Here is an 18,231-nt window from a genome sequence, read left to right as displayed (position 1 = left end):
TCATCATGATATAAGACAATAAAGCAATAATATTTATAGTTTTTTATCACTGCCAACAGCTTTGCAGCAAAAAAGGGTCTTTTTAATAACATGTACTTTTTTGTAGAGTGGGTCTTATGAAATATGTCCTTGTCATTTTTCTGGGACCATTCAGCAGCAGATGCCAGGCAGGTTAATCATTATCATTTATTTGTGCAGGAAAGGTCATAAAAGTTGTCCGCAGTGGAAAGCACACACTCCTTGTCGCCAAAAAGCAGGTGCTGCATGACAAGAGGCTGGAGAAGCCACCTGCTCACCTTGATGTGATGCTTCTGCTTTCAGGCTAGAAGAACCACTCCTAGGAGTCACGAGCAAATTTAGTCACCTGGCCCTGTTCCGTCCTTCCCCACTCTGGTGCAACAGCTAAGGAGGGTGTTAATTTTGGACAGATACTGAATTGTGTGATCTGACCTTTTATTCATCAAGGGTAGGACAGCCCATCACGCCCACGTAAGCCACAGCGGAACAAGCCTCAGGAAGAGAAGATGGTCTCAGACAGCAAGGTAAAAAGTCTTGAACACAGTCGTAGCCTTCAAACCTACTGAGCCTCCTTGTCCTTTAATAAATCTTTAACCCAAAGCCAGCAGTGTGTTTCCACTTTGTAAACGTTAACTTTCAGGTCAAAGGGAACATAGATGCTCATGGGTTAATCACACACTATTTCACTTCATGCTCCTTCTCCTAGTCAAAAGAAATGACTGAACTTCGAGTTGGACTGCCCACACAGCCCAGACTTTTGTTTGGTTGATTTAGTCAAGAAAGAGTGCGTGCTTTTATTTATGAGCTTGTCTTGTATTCCACATCTTTTTGAGAGAAGTCTGTAGTGGCATGCTGAGAAGGAATTTCCCTGGGCAATTTCAGTAGGTATGGAACCAGAGTTTCTGTGCATTGATAAGCCCAAGGGGCACAACAAGCTGTATCTCAGTGATATAATGCCAACGCAGGAAAAAGAAAACACATTTCTGTAATTAATAGTATTTGCAGCAGGGGTTGGCTAAGCAGCTAAACTGCCAAAGCTAGATTTCAGTCTCTTTGCTGCTACAGACAGCTCTGATCATCTAAACCAACTTCCTTACAAACATACTGGGGTACTTTTCCTCAAAGCTGTGCTAAAGCATGTCTTTCAGAAAACTACTAATTCTACCCTGAAAAACCCCAAACAATGACAAATCTGCTTTCTTCCATTAACCATTTCAGGCATCATCACTCTCACTGTTAGGGAACTACATCTAATTTCAAGATCTGTTTAGACTCAAGTCCTAAGAATCACGGTTTATGGCAGCTTTGCCTGCACAGTGGGAAAGCCCTTACGCTGCTCATATACCCATGGTTAGTGATGAAAACTCTTCTTAATTTCTTCATTGGGTATTCTCATGTATCACAAAGAAACATCTTCCCCATTTACTGATCAGATGTTAGAATAAACCCACAGTAGCGCAAGTGGATAATACTAAGAGCAATGCTTTTGACTACATTATCAGGCCCTCACTAGGTAGGGGAGCTTTGACATTGATTGGACGTTTGAAATTAAAGAGGATTGGGACTGATTTTGTTCTCCTTCCCTTCTCCTACCTGACACCTACCTTATGTTTTTTCCAAAACCAGTGTCTGTCTGAGGACCTAACACACAGTGCTGCAGCAAAGCACACCCCAAGGAAAGCTTTACCTCTGAGCACTTTCTGGTAACTTGCCAGCCAGTGACAGGTTCATCAATAATGATAATGGCTTTTTGTCAAAGGAAACTGGTGCACTAAGCCACAGACTTGCTCAGCCCTATAAAGGAATCAAAGTAACTGGTGTCCTCGTAAGGAAAGTGAGACAGGAACATGACTTCTAATGGGAAGAGCTGACTAACAAAAGAAATAGAAGGATTAAGCTCCCTTTGCTGAAAAGCAGAAGCAGGTTTTCGATCAGTAAAGTCTGTCACCTCTTTATCAACTGAGAAACGAGGATTCAAGCCCCAACTTCACTATACCTCGCCAAAAAAATCTATTGACTGCAGGCTGCAACACAGCAGTTCGTATCTCCTTTGTGATAAACGGAGCATATTGCCTCTGCAAATGTTATTATCAATAATGAAAATTTGTATTAAGGTTGCATCCAAAACCTCATTACTGGATAGGTTTCACATGCTTAAAGCCAGTGGCACCTTTGCTAAAGACTGCTGTAAGGAGCAGGCAATCCTGTTGCTACAAGAACAAAAAAGTATACTCAAGAATTTAAGGTTACTGTACACATGGGTTTCCTACTTTTCTGCATGGAAGTCAAGAGGGGCAGATTTGGGGGACTTTCCATATTTAGGACATATTCATGCTTCTGACTATCCCCTCAGTCATCAAACTGGTCATAAATCAACCAGAAAGTTCTGCCGAGCCCCTTGGGAAGAGGGAAGGCTCATTGTTTATTTGCTATACATTTCACCTGTGTGCGCGTGGGAAGTCTAAGACATCTCCAGTGTACCTGCATGAATCATCTTCACCGACACCTCTGGTACACAGCATCTGGGCATATATTTCTGCCTGGGAAATAACACAGAGAGATTGAGTAGCTACAGTTTAAAGGAACTGGGTAAAAGTGCTTTGATGTGAAATGTGTGTGCCAGTGACAGACACCAGAGAGACAGAGAGAAGGAGAAGGAGAGATGTAGGAAAACAGACACAGACATGCAGAGAGAGGCAAACAGAGAGACAGAGAGAGAAATCAAGTGGTACAGCAAGAGAGACAAAGCATGGTGGAGAAAAACAGAGACAGAAACGGGGGAAGAAAGGAGGAACCAGAGGGCAGAGCGGGGGGAGCACAAAGAGAGGGGTCTCAAAGTGACACGGAGGGGTCAGACAGGTGAGACATGGGAAGTGGGGAGAGAAAGGGGGATAGAAATTGGGAGAAAGGGAGCTATAGGGACAGAGAAAGGGGGGCATGGGTGGACACAGGCAAGACAGACAGAAGGGTCATAGAGGGCATGGGGGGGGAGCAGAGGAAAGAAAGGTGAACCACATAGACAGAGGAGTGAAGCGTGGCACAGAGAAAGTGTGCGGTGCCACAGCCCCAGAATTGGAGGTGAACCTTTTCTGGGCAGCTGAGACAGGTGAGGTGCAAACAGCAATGCAACTGACTCCGGCTGCTCACGTACTCCTGGTTCTGATAAGAAGCTAGCACTTCCTTTAAAAATAAATGTATCATCATCAACATACATGACTCCGTCACACATCACCTTGTCCCAAGAGGAAAAATTATACATAATTGTGGTTACCTGCTGAGATCTAAACACATAAGATACTTAATCTGGACTGGAGACCTATTTGCATTAAAAATGGTAAGATGTTGGATTCACAACATTACATTAACACAGGTGTAAGACAAGCACTACATTCAAGCCTGTGATCCAAAAAACAAACAGGGTTTGGCTAGACAATGACTATTTGGGAAAAAGATCAACACAGGTTTTTTTAGTGACAATTTAAAACTGATGTTCAGACATTCTGAGACAGAAGTAAAGCAGAAGCACAGAAGGAATGGGGCAGTGAGTAAGTGTAAAGTCAATGAAAAGAACTGGGATGGTCATTCCACATCGCCCACTGGATCCTGACATTTGATATACACCACAGCAGGTGTGAGATATTCTTGCTCTATACACAAAACCAATATGGGTACAACCAAGGTACAGTGCTAAACTGGTGGCACTTGTGTATGGAGCCCCTATCTCTGATTAAAATAAAGAGAAAGAGGCACCTAATCCCACAGTACGCCTAGTCAGAAGGTTAATGGTGCCTGCAACAGCTTCTGCCAATTCCCATGGTTTGTCTTATTTACAATTATCAGTCCATTCTGCCTCTGCATTACATTGAGGAAAATGGAAGCTACCACTCTAAACAAAAATCATATGGAGCTATTTCAAGAGAGCTACAGTGTGTGCCCATCATGTAAATGTGAAAACTACAAAACAGGGATACTCCAATTATCCAAACCCCAAGCATGAAAAACCCATGAAATTTCAGGATTATATTTAAACATAACTCAAATATGCTAATATCCTTAACTCAGCCCTGATGAAATACTAGAAGAAGAAAAGTAGGTAAAAATACATGGAAAAACCCACAGGTGTTTTACAAAGCAATCTATTCTAATTGGGGAACACAAATGCTAAAACACTGTAATCCTGGTCAGACAGGTTTGCAACCATTTTTCAGGGCTACTGATAGAGAGCAGCACAGAAATTTAGCCTTTACCCTTTAGAATTATAACCAAATGACAGCTACCTAAAAGATTTCAGTGCATTAAAACTAACTATTGAAGCTAAATGATTTGTTTATGTAGGACAGTTAAGGTTGGTGATATCAGAATACATATTGTGGCAACACAAACAGCTTGGAACAACTCTGGTACTCATTTTCTTCAAGTTAAACATCCAGACTAAAATTAAAAAGGTAAATTCTTTAATTCCCAATGTATTGAAAGCACTACAATTTGATAAGCAGATACATCAGAGCCTTGCCTCCAGGGAAGCTCACTTTGCAGTTGGGACAGTGAGACTGACCATGAAGTCACTTGTCAGACCACACAGCAGGTCAACTCAAGAGTGGATGGAGATACCCTGGGAGGAGTTTTATGGCTTACAGCTGGATGACTGGGTCCAGACTTAGCTGAGCCTAGAGCAGGAGCCACAGCCTCAAGCAAACTTCTCCCTCAACCTGCTAACCTTCTACCGCTTGCTCACATGCTCTACTTTTCCTCAGTACTATTCCCTTTATCTTGTCTCCTTCCTATCACAACAGTATCTTTTTCTAATTTCCTCCTAAATCCTGATTGTCATCACCTTCAGCTCCACTGATACATAGGAACTATGCATTCTCTCCTCTTCCTGGAGCGTGAACTGACCTTCACAAGATTTCTCATATGAAGATGTTTCTTTGTGGAGCCTCAGGAGTGAAATGCACAAATACAGGTAAGCTGCAACTAGGGCTTAGGTCACCCTACAGCATGCAGACCAATGTTCCTTTTTTGATTAATTGAAAAGGGCTACTTAGAATACTTGCTTCCTCCAAATCAAAGACCTGTACATCCATTGCTTCATGCAGCATCTTAAACTAAATGGCCTCTACACCACTTCCAGTTCTAAAGAAGCCATAGGGTGAGGAAGAAATAGCCCTAGCTTGCTTGTTCTGCTCTGCAGTTCCTTGGTAACTGGAGGGAGCCCAGATCTGATTACCCTAAGACAGCACCTGACCTTGAGAAAATAATTCCAGCTCTCGTCGTCAAAGGAGCAGAGAGAGACATCGGTACTGTCATGAGCTGCATAAATATTCTGCTATGAATATTTCGGTACCTTATTTTCCCTGGTCATAAAGTAAATGTAAACTAATAACCTATTTCATACAGGCATCTAAAAACTCACTGCACTCATGTTTGCAAATGCTCCAAGACCATATTTTTAATAAGTTTGACTGGTGCACCTAGCTGTCATTTTTGTGCCTGATTAGTGGCAATAGGCAGTTTTCCATTTATTTCCAAGCAGCTGCTAGAGAAGACCTGCAGGCAGATGTAATCTGGAGACTGCAGAACTCTACTTGCTGTCAATTTCACACCAGCATTTTACTTTCTTCTATCCCTATTTATGATTAACCTGTATTTATATCTAACTCCAGCTCTTAGTTAGCCTTTGCCAGAGGCTTAACCATTAGAGGTAACTGTGAGGAAGGAGGGGAAAGAACCTGCCATAAATCAGGCTTTTACCACTCCATATAATTATGGGGAGGTGAGAAACCGTGCAAAGCTTGGGCTATTTAGGAAGACAACAACTTGCACAGTAGATCAAACCAGGTCAAGTCTCCTTTATCCTTAGAACTAAATATGAAAAGGAAACATCCCTGTCACAGAACTTTCCTTCTAATCATGCTCAGTTCCTACTTTTTACAGGGCTTTATATCCCTTTTAAATTTCTATCCATTCTAATTCAGACGATGTTCTTACATTTCATATTTTCTGAATCTGCTAAGCTCTCAGGCTCGGTAAGACCATGTCACATTTGTTCCAAATAAGCACTGTATAAAAACATACTTTTTCCATCAGCTTTCAATGCATTGCCTTTTAATTTAATATTAAGAACAAGACCACACTCAATTATGAAAAGATAAACAGGAGTACCTGATTCACTTTGTTCTCTCCAAAGTAAACAATTTAAATTTAAGCAGCAGAATTAATACCACTTGTTTCCTACTCATGATTTTCTTTCTAAGGCTTCAGATCTTTTTTCATCTCTTGCCTATTTCTTTTATCCCTTTTGAATAGGGCTGAACAGTATGTTCCAGGTGAGATGACACCTTTCATTTAATGAAGGCATTCTATTATTTTCCAGACCATTCCTTACCCATCCTTACATTTTGCTCACTTGTTTTGTTCATGTTATTGTAAATGAGAAGCCCACTCAGTGTCATCTTTCCTTTAGAAGCAAGATGAATGTAATTCCTTGCAAAGACTGTCCATAAGTTTTCCAAAATAGAGACAAAGATATCACATATGTGTGCTGTGTATGATAAAGTTTCCCGCAGCAGCGTCAGAGGCATTCAATTTATTGCACACTTTCCCCAAATGTTCCCATATATCCAGACAGCCTGCAATCCTAAGAAACACTCCAGGCTTCAGATTAGATTTTCGGAAATTCTTCCCCAAGTCTTTTCCAGCAAAAGTAGCTTCAGCAGTCTACTCAGCCAAAGCATAATATCATTTTACTCTGCTTGACATAGGCATTATTGTCTTTAAGATCCAGTCAGAATGGGAATGTCATTAGGAACTCGGAGAAGTCATCTTCCACTTCTTCAGTATTCAATCATAATGAAGGCTCTTCAGTGTTCCTCCTCCAAACCTTTTCCTTTCAGAGAAGCCAGGAATCTAGAGACAGGAAAGATGAATTGTCATGTCAGAATCAGCATGAGCTCCCTCTAGCCCACATTTGAGTGCCAGTTACCAAGCCAACTGCAACAATGCCTTCCTCTTCCATGCCGTCTCCAGAATCAGGACTAAAATGCTTCAGCTTACTGCCAGAGGAGCACCATCAATTAAACAAGATGCAAAACTTGAGTATGGCTCATATGTTCTACGGAGTTCCTTAAGGCTTTTTGGCAAGGGTTACAATGAAAGCCTTAATTTCTTGAGCAAAACCTAATCCAGTTAATTACAGATTTCAAAGTCTGTATTTCCCCCCAGATTCAAATGCATACAAGAATTTCTCCTCCATTCATTTTTAAAACTATTAAATAGTATTAACAAATTCTATTAAACAGTTGTCGAGACTTTATGCCTTCTAACCTGAGGCAGCAGCACTTCACTGGTAGTTGAAAGTCCAGTTTTATCAATTGCTGAAAGCTTTAAGAAAACCATCAGAATAGAAATGGCTGCAACAATGCAAAGGATTAGCAATCCTGCTTTTGCAGCCAATCTGGAGACACTGCTTACAGAGTGACAATGAGTGCTTACAAAGAAAATCTACTTGAAACCGTCAGAAGCTTCTCTGGCTTAAGGGTATTTCAAACAGATTTGCAATCCAATGCACCTGTGAATCCCCCAAAAGAAAGAGATGCACTGCTTTCTAATGCTGTATAAGATGCCTGTCCTATTGGTGGCGTCATAAAACTATTTGATTACAGTCCAGAATAACTTTTAGGTATCTAACCACATACAAGCAGAAACAGCAGACCCAGTAAACACATCCTCCGAAAACAATTCCACAGTCTCATAGGAAATACAGAGTATTAAAATGGAAGGTGTCAACCAAGCACTACAAATCACACCAGGAGAATATGGGCATGTATGGATGGTATGGAATGAAAATGTAACTTACAATACAGAGTAGATTGCTTAGGTTACACACTTCATTGGTAAACTGAGAAAGCTAAAGAGCTTACCCAAAATAAAAGTCCACTAAAACCCCCACAATTTAAATTTAGTTAGGGTATTCAGGCCCAAAACTCAAACAGATAGGCAACGTATTAATTCAGGAATTGTTTTGTTCATCTCTGAAAAGCAATCATCTCTAAGGGAAAAATCAGGCAGATTTTGCACAAAGGTTTGTCTCATCAAAACTGCTTTGGGAATTCGAAAAGGAAAAATGCAATCATCATAACTAAAAAGTAGCAGGATACCATAGCTAAAATCTTATCTGTGTTAGCATTTTTTATAACAATGTCAGTAATTAAGAGTAACTGTTATTTATCAGAGATCTGATCGAAGCTACAAACAATTTGAAACTTATCATTCTTTTCATCCTGAAAAAGTCTATAATAGAAATACCTCAAAACACGAGTGATCGAAGAGACCTATTGTAGAAAACCCACAAACACATTTGTAAGATTTACATTAAGTAGATCATTTCAAATAATAACATTAAGAGGTCATAATGAAATCTCCAGTTCCCATTTGGATTTTGTATCTTTAAATATGACTGTCCACTACTTAAGATTTGTTTTAAGCTTTTGAGCTGTTTGCAGTGAGGCAGATGAAAGTAGTCATCAGAAGGCTGTAATCTTTGGCACGCGGCCATAAGAAATATAAAGTTAATCCCTGGCTAGCCACTAAAAATGATTAAAAAGAAAAATAAAAATCTTACATCATGCATCAAAGACAACCAGCATACAAGCAGATTTCTGCATTAAGCTATTATCCCCATGAAAGGGAGACTTCCTTTCACTAGAATGTGGGGACGAGGGGAGAGGGGAGGAGAAAAGGCATCATGCAGAACTGAAAGAGGAGAAAGCAAATTTATTTTTAAAAGGTATTAAAAAATGCTCACAGAAAGTAAGCATTTTGTAATTTGTGACTATTTTTTTCCCCACTCTCCCTAAGGGCCTTTCATCACAGCTACATCTAATGATACATTCGATTGTATTTCAGTGGTGCTATTCACGGTAATTTGCAAGCACCTCACAGATATGATAAGTGGAACCTCGCTACTCCCCACATAGTAGACTGCACATGGGAAGGTGAGGGGCACAAAAAGTTAAAGTGGCCTGTTCAAACCAGGAGAGTCATTTTGCTAGTTCTTCACCAACTGAACTGAAAACAGTTAATTCAGCCATTTAGGAATGAATTACAAGCTGGTATCATACTGACATTTTCCTTGTGGCTTGACTGGTTCTATGAAAACTAACTGTACAAAACATAAAATGCTAGTCCCAGCTGTGCAAAAAAAGCCTTTTCATTGACCTTCAGGACAGCATCTCTGGCCTAAATCTGCAACCAAGCAGCCTGAAGCTGGCAGATCTGAAAGAGCTCATATTTGCCCATTTTACCTCACTCTTGCAACTTCTACTATGTTAGCGTACTTAATTATTTCACTGCCAATCACATTACAAATACTTCAGTTGACAAGTCAGCCATTTTTCTGTCTATCCAAAACAGCTGTGCTCCCACAGATTTAAAAACTCAATTACCAGCATAGATTATCATTTAAGTCACATGAAGCCCATGTTTTAAAGAGGACGCTGTCAGCAGTTCACATCACACAGGGAGAAACAAAACAAAAAAGGAGGAAAAATGACAAACCTGATTGCCATCTCTTAAGAAGTATCTCTTCTCTATGACCTGGGAAAAACAGAAACTGATCTTAGCTGGCACAGCATATGCATAATCTCAGATTCCAATCAACACTTCACATGTGAGCACTGAAACTCACAGCTAACTGGGACAAAGTCTGAATCCATGTCCCCTGCTCCAGGCCTACTGCTTTAAGTGCAAAGCTCTGTTACACATAGAAGGAGTTGCCACCTCCAGCCGTTCTTAGTAAAGCTGTGTTATCCTCAACTTCTACACATCTAATTTAGTTAGCCCTCTTTAGTAATGGAGGTGATGGCTTGGGTGTCTCCTTACTGTATCAGTCAGTTATTCCCACCCCTCTCTGCAGGCGCAGCAGTTCTGAGCACTAGCAAAAGCTCATTCTGCAGGTGCATAACAACTCCAGTGGCTCTGAGTAGCCCCTGGGCATAGGTGATGCTTGAGAAGAGGTAGCCTGACTTGCTGTCTGAGAATGATGCACAAACTGTCTATGCTGAAGGATACCTATGGAGGCAGTACCATCAATCCAAGAATCAAAAAGTGATTTGTATCACCCTGTACAATCTACACCCTCCTCCAAAGAAAATTCAGGCCAAATTTCCTCTAAAGTGTGATCTGTTACAGCAGGTGATCTGCTCCACTCAGATCAATTCGTCCAGGGAATACTTAAACCAGGGCATTCCTTCTGTCATTTTCACAGTAGGCCTTCATGCTCTCTTGTGCAGGAAGGGAGAGTAATATGCCAAATTTCTTAATTCCCAAGGTTTGCTTTACCCAGGAGCAACAGAGCTCACCATAGTCTTGTAACTCCCCACATTACTACCTTAGCACACTGCAAACCCTCTGGACTGCCAAATGACTCCAAAAACATATGCAGAATGTCTTTGCACATTTGTGAGTTCTTTTTCGTTGCTCTATGCAGATCAAGAATCAAACCTTCAAGCAGGCCATTTTCTGGAGGTTTCCAAAAGCAGACCAATCTTTGGCCTCCCTACACCTGGCTTGAACCAACTCAAAAAATGGAACATGAATGAATCAGCTAACTGTTGTTCCATGTTCGCATCACAGACAGTGTTCAATACATAGAACAATAAAACATAATTTAATTGACTTGACTTACCTTATCAAAAAACCTGCTTAGCTTGACAGCATTGGATGAACCTGCAGCCAGGTAACGAGGATTGGTGCAATCCTAGAACACACAAAAGACAACAACAAACCAAGCACAAGGAAATCAATGCAAGGAAGCCATACACACAGAAATCAACATACCCTTTCCCCTGACACATGCACATGCAATCAGCTAGGGAAAACAATGTATATCTGCTGATTTCTGCTCCACAGTCATTTGAGAGAAAAGGCCAACTTCTGTTCTGTGACTCAACCAGAAAATTCTAAGTGCCCCCCTATGCGCTCCACATCTTCCTTCTGCCACCAACTACATAGTCAGCTAATAATTTGTACAGGCTACACATGAGATTGTGCATGCATGTGTATGCATGTGTGTGTATTTACAAGCATTCACACAGCACATGCATATTTTTATAGATATATGCATGTATATAAATAAAGTGACCTTGATGTTTCATTCAAAGATAGCTGGTGTCAGAACTAAGAACAAAGAAGAGAAAACTGAACTCCCAACCATCAATTCTAAGCTTCAGTGACCTTATCTAACACCCCCTATACCTCCCTATAGTGAAACAAAGAGGATCGTTTCATCAAGCAAGGGGGACGGCCAATCAAAATGTGCATGACTCCAGCATTACTGAGAAAATCTCCAAAAGCTCGATTTTTGTAACATCATCTTTACTTACTAAAAATTGGAATCACTCTCATATAAAAGAAAAACAACATTGGTGACAAGGACACTAACCAAATTTATCTCTTCAGCATTGAAATCCTCAGCCAAGAAAGCTGTTCTGGTCAAAACTTCATTCCGCTTAGTTTCTGGGATCTGATCCAGCTTAGTTCCTATTACCAGCAGTGGAATCTGGTTATCAGCAAACTGTTCACGGTCATAGTCACTGATGAGGGAAACAAATACAATTCTGAATGAAGTGATGGTCATGTAAGTGGCACAGGGGCACCATCAGCTTCCCTCTCCCTTTCAAATAACGGTAATTTATTTATTAAGGGTCATTATTTATCTAAGTGAGAATGTGCTGTATCTGTAAATTAAGGATGGGCTTCTGAATCTAAGTCTCTACACAGGGACTGAAAGGAAAGAGAAGAGAAACCACAAGTTGGATTTCTTCTCGGCATAGATGAACCGCAGAAGAAATGCTAACGCAGGCAGGAAAGAAACAGGAATTCCTGTATTGTACAAAGTGTATGCAGCCACCAGAGACAGATCAGGGAGCTGGCATCTCTAAACATCTAAAGTTCCTACATATATACCCTTTTTAAGAAGGGACAATGAAATACGTTGCAACTGTGAAACGCTATCCCTGTCCACCTCAGATCAACAAGGGTTGCAATAACAATTATGTGGTGGCAAGTTACTAATTCTTCTACATTCAAGTAAAGGTAGCCACTACAAGCTGAATTCCAACAAGCCTTGATTCAGCTATGAATAATGATCATAATAATAATGATCAGACAGCCTTTATAAAATAAATAATATTGCAATTAAATGTCATCACAAATCCAAGCACCAATCATTCCCCTCACACTTGTCTTTCATTTTACCTGAACCAAGATTTCTAGAAAGTAATTTTACACCAAAAGCAACAACTTGACCAAGCAATTGCTAGTGTCTGAGCATCTGTCCCTGAAAGAAGTTAAGCTTTTGAAAATGAAAACAGTTGTGAAGAACCTGTATGTGGAAAAACTGGAGAAATTTGCAGTTTATATAGTGCAAACTCTCCTTCCCTTCTCCCATGTTTCTACAGAAACACCTGTGTACCAGCACAGGCAGATAAACAATTTATATTCTTCCCACAAAATGCTACCCCTTATTATTGCTTCCCTGTTCATGTGTGAGGTTTATCAATGATCTTAAAACCTCCTTGACTACGTGTATAACAGGAGCACGGACATACAGGAGGAAACACTTGACAAGATATTGGAAAGCTAATTATGAACATGCTGTTTAAGCAAAGTTTTCTAAGCTCTTTTTTAGGCACACTCCTGAAATAATTCCCCCACCACCCAAAACAAAAAATAATTAAGTGAACTTCCTCAGTCCTGGTGGATTGAGGGAAAGCCATCCCATGACACTTCCTGTACAAGGGCTTTGCATGTCTCAGTACTTTGCACAGTACAGACACACAAGTCCTCAGGTATGAGGGACTGGACCCACTCTTACAGAGGCCTCAGACAAATGAAGGATGCAGTAAACATCTTTCCCCTTAAAGCAAGGTATGTGCCATACGGTTTGGGAAGCTACTGGCAGAATGGCCTGATTGGCAATGTAAAACAAAAAGAACAGCAATTTTCTTTGATACCCCCTTTTTTTTCTTTCTTTCTTTAAAGTCTAGCCACATGTAATTTCGTGCGGACTTCAAGTAGCCTTAGGGATGAACAAAGACTTCCATAACATCTTGGAATTACTGAGTCTTAACCCTGCATCTATGTTTTTCACTCACCCATTTGTCACAAGAACTCCTGTTGGAGCGACATCTCTGTTGAGTGCTTCCAAAGACCAGCGATACAAATTCTGGGATGATTTCTTGTTGGTTAAGTCATGCACTAAAATTATCCCTAAAGTGAAAGAGAAGGCAGCAAGATGCTATTTAATGATATACATATTTTTCCTTATCTTACCAAAATGACATCTGCAGGTTCCCAGATATCTGAGAATGAAGAAAGGGAAACATAACTGGTTCAGTTATAGTGAATGACTAAAGCTGACAATATCAAGATGCAACAGGTTTTTTAAAGCTGCTTATCAGGAATTGGGTAAGAGCTAAGAGAAAAATCTCATGAAAGGAGGAAACGAACAGCCACCTCAGGGTTTAATCTGCAAGAGGCTTGCAGGCATTCCCTGATTCTGCTTTGTCTAGTCCTAATGATACTGAAACTCTGTACTACTGCAGCAGAGAATTTAGCCTTTCTCTGTTTTACCTAGTTGGTAAACATAACTATCTTTTTGTCACACCATCTAAGAAGTCTAAAGGCTGTTTCTTTGTTTCAAAGAGTTTACAGAGCACTATTGTTTTCCTGCATTTTCAAGAACTAATGCTACATACTTGGGGAGGTATCCAAAGGGGAAACAAACTCTGATAAACTTTCACAGTCCACCAAATGGCTGGTAGAAACATGAATTAACAAGATTTCATGTATTTAAGATTAAGCTTCTAGTATTTTTCATTACCATGATCCTTCAAAATGTAAATTCTGAGACAGAAAAACAGGCAGCCAAACTTCCAAGCTGTGCTATTAACAGACACCCACTTCTGATAACCACAGCTCCTAATTCAATTACCAACTCCTGCTAGCAAATTTCTTCTATTTATTCACACCTTCTGCAACCTGCGGAATGTTCCCACTTCCTCCAGACTTCAAACCATTATTAATTCAAGGACAAAACAGAATTATACCCATGATCTTCATCAGGATTAATTCTCAACACACTTCACAGCCCACAGGTGGAGAAAACTTAGTAATTTAATCTTTCACCTTAACTCACAAAGGTGCCACCCACTGTACACACTACGAACCAACCACATTTCCACAAACATTCTCCACTACCCCACACGACTGTGCACAGACTCTCCTATGTGAGTTCCCAGCTTATCGCAACCATAGCCCTATTTCAAAGCATTTATCTCAGTAACAGCATAAAAAGGCAATTCAACTGCGTGTCCACCCCCAGCGTAGGGAGAAAAAGCCTGATAGAACATAACATGGCCTACGGCAACGGATTCAGAGGCACTGCTGCATAATCTGCAGGAAACACTCTCTACCTCCAGACACTCTTCCTCAGTTATGCTTTTGACTGGTCAGTTCCCTTATCTGCTTCATCGAAAACCTACACCATTAGTTGCACCAGCAGAAAAAGACTATGTCAACATCAAAAAAGGGCAGGCAGGACCAATGACTACTCAAGGAAATGTTCCGCCCCTATTAAGATCTGCAAGCCACAGCCTTACTGCCTAGTCACCATCCTAGACTATCACAGTCCACACACCAGATGCGGGGACACCAAAGCAGAAGATCTGCAGTCAAACCAAAAGCAAACCATACCTAACCTTGTCAACAACCAGGTCTTGCTGACAGCCTGCACAGATGCTGCCACAACCAATGCTGGTTTTCAGACCACTGCGAGCCCAGAAAGCACAAGCAGTCAGGCAGAAGGAACGCATTCATCTTCTCTTCTTCAATCAGGTCAAACAGAGGCAATTTGTGATACAAGCTCTAATGAAGGAATTAATCGAATGAAAGAAACAAGAGCCAAGGCTAACTACCAAAGTCAACAGTTTTCATATGCAAGCTGCCTAATAATATCTTCTGGGCAGTGGAGATAAATAACTCTGTTTTAATAACGTCATCTGTTATAATTCAGACACATAAGTTCAAGATTTCATCTCCTAATGGGCTGTTCTAGGATATTTCCAAGTCTGACCCACACTCACTGGCATACTCTGGATTTGGTGTCAAAAAGAAATACATTTTTTTCATATACCAAAGAGGCTTGCTTTGAGGGCACAGCTCAACTCAAACCTTATTTACAGAGGTCTGGTTAACAATATAAGCAAGAGGTACCTACACACAGTCTTCCTCCTGGCAAAGGAGAAATAAATAACTAGTTAAATAATCACAGAGCAAAAATGTTTATTGTATGGCTAAACACATTACTGAAAGGCCCTCAAATGATTGGGAACAAGAAATGAGAGTCAAACAGAACATTTGAGACAGATTTTCAGAAGCAATTGTTAATCTGGTATACATCTATTTTTAGTGAACTATCCTTGGATGCCAAAAAGTAACAATTTAAATACTGCATTACTAAGTTTATAATCTCTTATTTGCTCTTATTAGTGGTGCAGATGAACTACTAGCCTTTTAAGTCAGTATCTCAACAGAAGACATAAAATACTGCTTTCTATCTATGACAAGTTGCAAGACTCAATTATTAAAAATAATTTGGCAAATGAAATGAGCAGAGGCAAGATGGTTATCAGCATATTGCAATTTTATGGGAGAACAGTTCAAATTTGCCAAGGTAGGACATAACTATGGAAGTTCATATAAATTCAGATAATTATTTCCCTGCTGTAGGTTTTGGAACCAAACAGACAAGAAAATATAAATCATATTTCTGTATGTATCTCAGGCCTGGAAATGTGAAGGCAACCTTTATGTCTGCAAGTGTAGCTGGAAGGGACCCCAGTGCAACTTCAAAGACTCCCTGCTGCGCCAGCTGCACAAGACTGAAGTGAAAGGCTGATGAAGCTCATCTGCACAGGTTTGCCTAAAATAGCTTTCCAGTTCAAACCTGAATCCATAAAATTCTGCCTATGAATGGTATCAGTTTTGCTCCTGTATAAATGTACTGGAATCAGAAAAGAGAACAGTATAGCCCTCAGCCAGACTTAAAGGAATCCTGCCCCAGAACCAAGAGACAGCTCATAACAGAGACAGTGATAAAACCAGATTTACACCAAGCAAACTTACCATTCAGCAAGTTATAAAATACTGCTCGTGTGCTTTTCACACTAGTGGCACTACCCACTGAACCTCCAACATCCCACAGCTCAATGTAGTAGGTCTTCTCTTCTGGAGTCCCTTCTTTGTAGTCATGGATCTGATGAAAAATTCACATCATACATAACCACAGCACCAGCTCACAGGAGTTAATCCACACAACACTTACACATTCAGCTGAAAGGATTATTTTACTTGGATAGAAATTTGTAAATTCTCACGTTGACACCATTTCAAATCTCTCAAGTAGAAGAGAGATGGAATGAGTCAAGCAGTGGCCACTGGATACCACAGCTCTTATATGAGGTGGAGCTTGGTGAGTCAGCAGGGAGTATCCTTTTCACCTCAATATTAACAAACCTAATGCCTCATGATGTGCTTAGAAATAGCATGTTGCTAAAGCAGATTAAAAAGTAAGGTTTTAACAACTGTAAGAAGTCATGACCTACGTGGTAGTACCGCAAGAATATTAACACAGGTGACCACATTGGATTCCAGCTGACCACATCTTTTTCCTCTGCAAATTCTCACTGACATCTCAACTGAATGAATCAATCAACAATTTTTGCCCCAGGATCTGCTAGGTAGTTTTGCTCCAAAGTCAACCAGGATTGCCATGTTTCTTTCCCCAAATTTTGGAAATTTATTTCAGCATTCTTGGAGATGAAACTCATGTATAGTAAGACAGGATCATTCCTAACCTATGGCAATGCATTTCCAGGAGAATGCGGCAAAGAGCGATGAAGGAAGAAAGCATTTACCACCACCCCACGAGGACTGTAGGCTGGGCCGAAAAACTATTAGATGAATATCATCATTCCTCTAATAGCAGGTCCTGCAATAAGCAGAGAGGAAGAGAAGCAACCCTATAGTCATGCTCAGTACCCTCAAATTAAACAAGCAAATTATTTTTCCTGAGTATGTTTGGCTGACTAGTTGTGCATTAAGCATTTCTCAGGGAAGCGTGCTTTAAGTTCTGTGCCTTCTAAGTTAGACTGGCCGCTCCACGACTTGTAACAGACCAGGGACTGCTGCAGTAAGGAGAGGCGCTACGAATGACAAGTATCTTGTCTGCTTTCAACAACCTCATACGGTCAAAACTTGCGCACACAAGTGCTCGGTTCATATTTAATACTACTTGCTTCAAAAGATTAAGCTCTCGGCAAAACAAAACACTGAGACACACTTCCTTCTGGGGTGGAAAGTAATGAAAAGAAGAAAAAAAAGTCAAGGCCCTTCCCTTCCACGTTTAGGGCTACCAAGAGATCAGGCATGTCACCTACTCGAACATCCACCGAGCAGCCCACTGTCCAGGACGGGTTTCCCAATACCTGGTTTTGGCATAAGAGGTGAACAAGCGAAGATTTCCCGACACCTGCAAGTGCACACAGAGAACAACTCCTGGGAGATCATACAAGGCCAGGCAAAACGGCCAAAAGGTGACGGGCAGAAGCACTGACTGACCGCCGATGGTCCCGGCAGCAGCGGGTAATGGCCACCGGTCAGTGCCCAACGGCCGGGGCAAAGGGGGAGAGGAGGCAAGGAGCAAAGCCCCAAGGACCAGCGGGGACGCCTGGACTCCTGGCCCCAGGGTACAGGATCGGAGGCGGGCAGGGCCCCCGGACGGCGCCGCACGGGGAGCGGGGGATCCCGCCGGGCGGTTTCCAGTCCGGTGGCGAGCGGGGTGGGCGGAGGGGCCAGGCGAGGGAACGGCGCGCCGCGCATGCGCCGCCCGGCACCTCCGGAGGGGGCCCCCGCCCGGCTCCGCGGCGGGGGGGAGGGGGACGCCCCCCGCCCTCGCGGTGCGCGCGCGTATCGGGCGGGGGGGACGGCGCGGGGGAGGGACACTCACCGGAGTCGCCCAACACCAGCACCTTGACCCTATCCAAAGCCGCCATCTTACTCTACCTAGCAACAACTCCGGAGACCACCGCCCTCTCCCGGCTCCGCCAATCCCAGCGCACGCTCCTTCCGCTTCACTCAGCTTACTGGCTGTCT

General features: G+C 41.6%; 1 protein-coding gene across 2 annotated transcripts; it reads right to left on the bottom strand.

The window, feature by feature from the left end:
- Positions 1-4,088: 4,088 nt before the first annotated feature.
- RABL3 (RAB, member of RAS oncogene family like 3) lies at positions 4,089-18,208 on the bottom strand. 2 transcript variants are annotated; one of them, XM_072881356.1, is made up of 8 exons: positions 18,086-18,208; positions 17,565-17,608; positions 16,204-16,333; positions 13,173-13,287; positions 11,459-11,609; positions 10,703-10,774; positions 9,574-9,612; positions 4,089-6,924 (listed from the first exon to the last, which is right to left on the bottom strand). In XM_072881356.1, the coding sequence occupies exons 1-8, from the start codon at positions 18,129-18,131 to the stop codon at positions 6,859-6,861; spliced, it is 663 nt and encodes a 220-aa protein (XP_072737457.1). In that variant the 5' UTR covers positions 18,132-18,208; the 3' UTR covers positions 4,089-6,858. The 2 variants fall into 2 exon arrangements, with proteins under 2 accessions (XP_072737457.1, XP_072737450.1); XM_072881349.1 differs by having other exon boundaries at positions 4,091-6,924; positions 17,517-17,608.
- Positions 18,209-18,231: the final 23 nt, after the last annotated feature.

The sequence above is a fragment of the Ciconia boyciana genome, chromosome 1, assembly GCF_034638445.1.
Source record: "Ciconia boyciana chromosome 1, ASM3463844v1, whole genome shotgun sequence".
NCBI lineage: Eukaryota > Metazoa > Chordata > Aves > Ciconiiformes > Ciconiidae > Ciconia > Ciconia boyciana.
This window is presented reverse-complemented; position numbering and strand designations above follow the sequence as displayed.